The sequence below is a fragment of the Callospermophilus lateralis genome, chromosome 5 (assembly GCF_048772815.1).
Source record: "Callospermophilus lateralis isolate mCalLat2 chromosome 5, mCalLat2.hap1, whole genome shotgun sequence".
Taxonomy (NCBI): domain Eukaryota; kingdom Metazoa; phylum Chordata; class Mammalia; order Rodentia; family Sciuridae; genus Callospermophilus; species Callospermophilus lateralis.
The window spans coordinates 147374419-147381862 of NC_135309.1; the positions used below are offsets into that span (position 1 = coordinate 147374419).

Genomic DNA, 7444 nt, shown 5'->3' on the forward strand with positions numbered 1-7444 from the left:
CAACAATTCTATGAGGTAAATGATATTACTTTCCTTGTTTTATAAAGAAACTGAGACCAAAACCTCACAGGTAGCAGGTGACAAAATTGAGGTTTGAGTGCAGGGAGTCTGGCTTCAGAGTCAAGTCTGTGATTTTTAATTACTACACTCTACTCTTTCTCATCACAATGCAGCTAGTAGTAGTTTTTAGAAAAGTTGAGTGATAGTGAAGCTGAAAGGCTATTTGTGTGAGCTAGCTTGGCATTGTAGAGGGAACACTGCCTAAGAATCACAGTCCTGGGTCTAGTTCCAGCTCTGCCACTACCTGGTGAGTCTCTTACCTTCACTGAGGCTCTTTTCCTTATCCATGAAGTAAGAGGATAGGGTTACACTAGTGCCTGGCTTTCGTGTATGTTTTGAATAAAAATTGTGGCACACAGTTAAGGATTTTATAAATGGGAACTTGGACAGGATTTTGATAATACCTGGCCTGTCTCCAGCCTGTGAGTTCTTCAGAGGGTTTATCATTCTAACGAATTCACCCACTTGATGGGAGGGTAGGTAATGGTAATTTTATAGGGATCTCTTTGTTTTTCTTTTCCTTTCCCTTTTATTTTTTCTGTTCCCACAATTCCCACAGGTTTCATATATGTCCCTTTTTCTACCCTCACATAGTCTTTAAACTCTCATACATAGCATCATGAGTTAGTATGCCCTATTTATGAGTCTGAGATGGATTTATTTATTTTCCAAAATATTTCATGTTCTAAAGAAAATAGAAAATTCTTTATCTAGAAACATCTTGTTGATTTTCTTCTTATGTGTCCCTAATATTAAAAAAAAAAAAAAATCTTTGATTAGCTCTTCAGTAGAAAGAAGGAACCATTTCAAGTGGGATCTTTTGGTCAAACCTTTTATTTAATCTTAATAATTCTGCAATTGTGATGACTGGGTCAGAGTTCATCTGGGCTGTATTCATTCTTTCAAGGTTAACAAGTGTGTCAGATTGTCAAGTCATGGCTATAATTGACTTTGGCTTTGAGGTTTTCCTTCATAATAAACAATGGGCCCTGAGCCAAAAAAGCTTGTGGTTTATACTCACATACTGATGATTAAATAATACAAGTGATTTCCCCTCTTACTCGTTCTTTTACCCAGGAGTTTACTTGATGCTCTTGAATGAATCACATCAGAATAATATCCATAATTAAAAAGAATGTGACCTGTGGACTTTCCGTTGTAGCTGAAAACATTTTGATGACTTCACTCTGGCTTGTGTGCTGGAGAAGGATTGCAGAGGCATAAGGTTAGAGCTTAGTCAGAAGAGAAAAGACAGTCCTGCTGACACTTTGAATCTCTTCTGCAAACAATGCACCCCAAAATCCCTTTTAGAAAATTGCAGAGAGAATTTTACTTATTACTAGCTACTCAACACAAAATTCCTCTGGATGGAAACACTGAAGGTGGGACTCAGTTTCTGTCATTTTCCTATAGCACACAATTGCTAGAAAAGACTTACTTTGTACAAATAACCTTGAGAACCAATTTTTTTTTCATATCAAGGTAAAAATTAATCAGCACAAAGTATCAGCTAATCTAAATTTGTAGAATTTGCTTAAGCACCTATATTTGCCTTGTACATTATATTTACTATTAGCAAACGCAGAGGTTACTGGAAGTAAAGCAGAACTATATTGAAATCGAACCTACTCTCCTTGGTAACTCTAATAAACAAATTGACTTAGGTAGTCAAGTGAAAAATGTTTACTATTCCCCAAATAAGTTAATCAAATTGGAAAACACAATTTTCACATCAGCCCTCTGTAAATTTAGGTTTTAAATTAACACTGAGTTAGTATTAAAAATGGGTAAATACGTGTCATAAACCAATAAAAGAAACAGTCTAAATAGAGCTGACTTCAGTAAGTTGGATACTTTACTGATTCTTCAGTGAGGCTTACTGTATCCTCATTAGCCTGTTGAGTACCCACAGTGATTGTACATTTTGCTGAATGATATGTTCCCCTTATCTACATTTCCTGTAAGTTAGTCCCTGTATAGGCTTTTGTTTGGGCAAATATAAAAGATAGGGAATGGTGGGCTATGGAAATGCTTTCTTGAAGTGGTGGGGTGTTTCTGGCATTGTGTGTGTGTGTGTGTGTGTGTGTGTGTGTGTGTGTGTGTGTGTTCTGAGTTGTTTCTGCCATATCTTCATTGTCCAGTTGGTTTGGTTTGTTCTACTCTTTTTTGTAGAAGCACTTAATAAAGTCTCTGTTAAAATCAGAGTACAGATTTCAAGCACCCATAAATGAATGCATGTTTTATGGCCAGTGATAATGTTATTTATAGACCTAGAGGGTTTGTTAGTTGTTATTATTGTTTGTTTCCTGTTGACTTCAAAATCAGGAATTTCTAGAATGGCCTGTTTTATCTTTTGCCTTTGTCATTTCACCTTTCTTGACTTTGTTGATTTATTTTCATAGAAGTTTTCTATGCGTAGGGCAAATTAGGCCATTCCCCAAAGAAGAAATCTAGTTTTAATCTTAACTTTGCTAGAGATTACTTAATCATCTCTGTTCCTCATTGTTTTTGTAAAGTAGTGACTAAATAAATCCATTCAAAATGGCCCAGATAGTCCCAAATTGAATTTTTTAAATCTTTCTCATGTGTGAACTTCTGAACTTTTTCAAAAGAATAATGCTGGAAATAAAGTCAAAGATAAAAATTGCTGAAAAGAAAGAATAGCTGCAAGGCTTAAGCTAAGATTTTCTCATTGTGCTCCTATAAAACACTGATACTTGTTAGGCTAGACAGAAGTGGTCAAGTTGAGTATTAAAGTTGAATAATATTTTTTAGAGAACTAAATCTTTATTCAGCAGACAACACATAGCTTTTATTAGAGGTTCTCAATTATACTTTAAGAATTTATTCATTTACTTATTTTTGTAGTACTGGGGACTGAACCCAAGGCCTCATGCACACTAAGCAGGCACTCTCCCTCTGAGAGTGAGTATATCCCCAGTCCTAGAGTTTTGGTTTTGAGGGCAGGATGGTTTGGGATACAAGAAAGTTGTTTCTCTAGACCACACTTCCCATCCCCTATCCATGACTAACTCCCAAGAATTAAAGGCCTAAGAGTATAACCCCAAATTTTACTTGTTACAAAGTCTTTAGCAGCTTTCTATGGGACCAATATCTGCAGATAGAGAAATAGTTTCCCACAGTTGAGGAAGTCTGCCATGTCTTTATGTTAAGAAGACAGATTCTTACCCCACAGCCTTGTTTCTGAGCCCTGCTTTTCTCTGCCCTCTCCCAAGTTAGGAGAGGATGGAGCCTTTATAGATAGGTACTGCCTATGGTAGTCCATAGCCAGTGCTGATGAAGGAAATGTAAGCACTTGGGAAATTTTATAGCAGTTTGATATATGTGAAATCTAATAAAAATTTGGATTATATTTTCCTAGAAATGAGTGTAATATTTTGTATGCAAGGAATTGAAAATAAGAAAACAAACACTGGCCTTGGTTACCAGTTGTTTGAAAAATACAGCCCTAGGCACAGCTCCTGGTCAGGGACAAAGGCTGTCTTCAAGATACCTCCTTTGTGTCCCAGGAAGAGAGTTCATTCTTCCTTACTTCTAAATTCAAGAGCCTAGTTTGCTTTTTCTTTTTTTCTCTTTCTTTCTTTCATTTTAATTTTTAGAAGTCCAATTTTGGCAAAGTACACACAACAAAATTTATCATCTCAACTATTTTTGATTATGCAGCTCAGTAGCATTAAATACACTTGTATTGTTGTGCAACCAGTTTCCAAAAATCTTCATCCTGTTAAAACTAAAACTCTCTATCCATTAAGCAGAAACTCTCCATTTTTCCCTTCTACCCAGCTACTGGAAACCACCACTTTCTATTTCTGTAAGTCTGGCTACTATAAGTATTACATGTAAGTAGACTTACACAGTATTTGTCTTTTTGTGACTGGCTTATTTCACTTAGCAAAATATCTGCAGGGTTTATCATGTTGCAGCATTTTAGAATTCCCTTTTTAGAATGAATAATATTCTATTTATGTATACAACATGTTTTCTTGCCTATTCATGCATCAGTGAACACTTGTTGCTTCCACCCTCTGGCTTTTGTGAATAATGCTGTCATGAACACAGGTGTGCAAATGTCTCTTCAAAATTGTGCTTTGAGGGGCTGTGGTTGTAACTCAGTGGTAGAATGCTTGCTGAGAATGTGTGAGGTACTGGATTTGATCCTCAGCACCACATAAAAAATAAATAAAATAAAGGTTAAAAAAAGAAACTTAAAAAAAATATTTTGCTTTGAATTCTTTTGAGAGTATACATGAAGTGAAATGGCTGGATCACATGGTAATTCTATTTTTAAGTTTCTGAGGAATCTCCATACTGTTTTTCATAGTTGCTGTGTCATTTTATATTCCCATTAACAATATGCAATGATATCAGTTTCTTCATATCCTGGCCATACTTTTGATAGTAGCCATTCTAATGAGTATGAGGTAATGTCTTATAGTTTAGTTCAGCATTTCCTTAATGATTAGTGATATTGGGCATGTGCTTTTTAGTCATTTTTATATCTTTGGAAGAAATGTCTATTCATGTTCTTTGCCCATGTTTAAAACGAGGGTGTTTTGGGTACAAAACAAGTTCTTTATGTGTTCTGGATATTATTTCCTTATCAAGTACATCATTTGCAATATTTTCTACCATTCCATGGTTGGTTTTTCAATCTGTTGATTGTATCCTTTGATCCACAGAAGCTTTGAAATTTTGATATATTTCAATTTATCTTTTGTTTTTTTTCTTTTGTTGTCTCTGCTTTTGGTGTCATATTCAAGAAATCATCGCTGAATCAAGTGTCATTGAGCTTTTTCTCTGTTTTCTTCTAAGAGTTCTGTAGTTTTCATTTTTATGCTTAGGTCTTTGATCCATTTTGAGGTAATGTTTAAGGTAATGGTATAAGATAAGGATTTGGCTTCATTTACTACATGTGAATGTACAATTTTGCCAAAACAGTGGGTTGATAGAAGTCTAGTTCCCATGATCAATAGTGCTCTATCAAATCTACAGAAAGAAAGAACAAATGGTAATAAAACATTGGGAAATATTGAACATGGGTTTATGCCTTAATTATGGCAAGTTGAGAAAAAGGAGACAATAGCAACTTGATAGATGTATGTCAGTATTTGATTTTGCATATAAAAACATGACCCTTTAAATGAAATATCCTTTTCAACCTCTAGATTTTCTTCTTGTGATCTGCCTTCAGTTTCTTTTTTTAATATCCAAAAGCAGAATTGCAGCTTCACAGTACTTACATCACATTACAGCTAACACTGATGAGCTAGTGTCTTATGAAACATTGCCAGATATCTTTGGAAAGCCATGTTCCTTTTATTTTTCTTAGACATTAAATATTGAATTCAAGCCAGAACCAGTTTGTTCCCATTCAGGTTTGTCTACAACTAAATGGTCAGCATCTTTGCTACAAGACAAAACATGTAAGAAACACCAATTGCTTTGTTATAGCATGTTCAAAAGCCAGTGGTCTTGCTTTCTAGTAATTCAGCAACCCTGGGCCTATGAAACTCTGCAGCTGCTTTTTGAAATGTTAGAGGTATGACCTGTGTGAGGATGTCATAACAGTGTCTTGAAGTGACAACAAGAACTGTAACCAACTGGATTTGATATGGGGACAGCTTGGGCTCTGGTAGGTGTGTGAGGTAACTGGAGAGAGAAAATTGTGAACAACTTACGCACGGGGAATTCTAGAGCATGACTCATGTAAGACAACATCAGTATGAGTTGTGGATGGTTTATTCTTTTTCCCTGGGATAATAAACAGTCAGAGGTAACGTAAAGTTTTAACCCTGCCAAATAAAAGGAATTTTTGTTGTTGTTATTATCTTTACCATTCTGAAATTACCATGATATAATGCGTTGAACTAAAAATGAAGGTGCAAGCCAAAATATGTCAGGTAACTTCAGATATTGTACTGTAATATTTTTTTCATAATGTAATAGAGCTGTTTTTAACGGGAAATCAGTAGTAGCAGATATTATAGGAGCATACATTATAACCATTTGACATTTTCTTGGGATTATTTTCTGTGTGAATAGTAGTAAAAGGAATGTCATCGAACCAGGTATGTTTAGAAAGCACAGAAGGTTTTGCATGCAAAGATTACTTGATGTACGTACGGTGGCAGTATTACAGCAATGATATTGTAGTGCAACGTTACAGCCATGTTCATTGATGTAAATGCCTGCTATCTCTATGCTTTGGTCTTGATATGAGGGTGAAAGGGATGTTAATTAGTTTTGTTTTGTTTTTTATTTTTACTGGATCAAATGATAATATTTAGGTTAGCTATTATTTTAAACTCAAGTGTTAACTCAAATACTCCTTTTAGCATGTACTATAATCACATGTATTTGAAATACTTATGTCTAGAATAACCCAGAGAGCTATACATAACAATTATTTATATTTTCACTTGGTGACTATATTTTATCCTCCCAAATGATATCAGTTTGCCTGAGTTGGAGGTGGAGGTTTTTGATGTGTGAGCTTCCACTGAATTTGATGTGTTTTTATTTCACTTAAGGAAAGGACAGAGTATACATAGTCTGTCACAAGGGAAAAACCTTTAGAAGAATCTTTGGCTCTTTTCCTGAACATAATTAAATGTCTTTTATCCTTTCCTTTGCCAGAAATTTAATGATTTATATTTAATAATTGAGATGTAATCATTTCCCCAATTTTATTCCCACTTGATGAAAGAAGCAAGGTCTGATATAATAAACACTTGCTGACTCAAATTTTCCTCCTCTTTTTAAACTTTTTTTTTTTTTTTTTAGGACTCAGCCCAAAACCATGTTTGCCCAAGTTGAATCTGATGATGAGGAAACAAAGAATGAACCAGAATGGAAAAAACGTAAAATTTGAAGAATCTTGTTTGAGAACCATTTGCATGAGGGGAAGGGATATGGAACAGTGTTTTGTTTTCTTTAATGCTTATGAAATAAAAAATGCATTTTTATGAACAGATTTTGTCCTTTCCATCATTGAGTCATCCAAAAGATTGATAGTTATTCTTCACTACAATTGTGCTTATATTTTCTTACCTACAACTGTTAAAGTATGTTACAAGTAAGCAAAAAATAGAGAGTTAGCCTGTTACAAGTACTTTAGGTATTTGGAGACTCATTCAACAGTCACTAGCCTTGTATAGATTCTCATAACCTTAGCTGGGAAAATGAACATTGAGATGTGCATCTGTCTTGAGCAATTTTAGGAACATACCATGGAAATAGAGGTCAAAAAGTTTAATATTCCTGTATAATGTCACAACAATTGTTTATATGACTGTAAATAATTAGGCTGAGTTCAAACAAGAGCATTGTCATACTAGGAAAGAAGAATGTGTGTCTGATTGTC

General features: G+C 34.7%; 1 protein-coding gene across 1 annotated transcript in view; it reads left to right on the top strand.

Annotated features, from left to right (window-relative positions):
- The window catches only part of Wdr70 (WD repeat domain 70), a 299382-nt gene extending 292332 nt beyond the window's left edge, over window positions 1-7050 (top strand). The window contains exon 18 of the mRNA XM_076857389.2: window positions 6865-7050. Within this exon, the coding sequence (XP_076713504.2) occupies window positions 6865-6952 (88 nt within the window). The 3' untranslated portion in view covers window positions 6953-7050. The remainder of the gene's footprint in view (window positions 1-6864) is intronic.
- The last annotated feature ends 394 nt before the right edge of the window (window positions 7051-7444 follow it).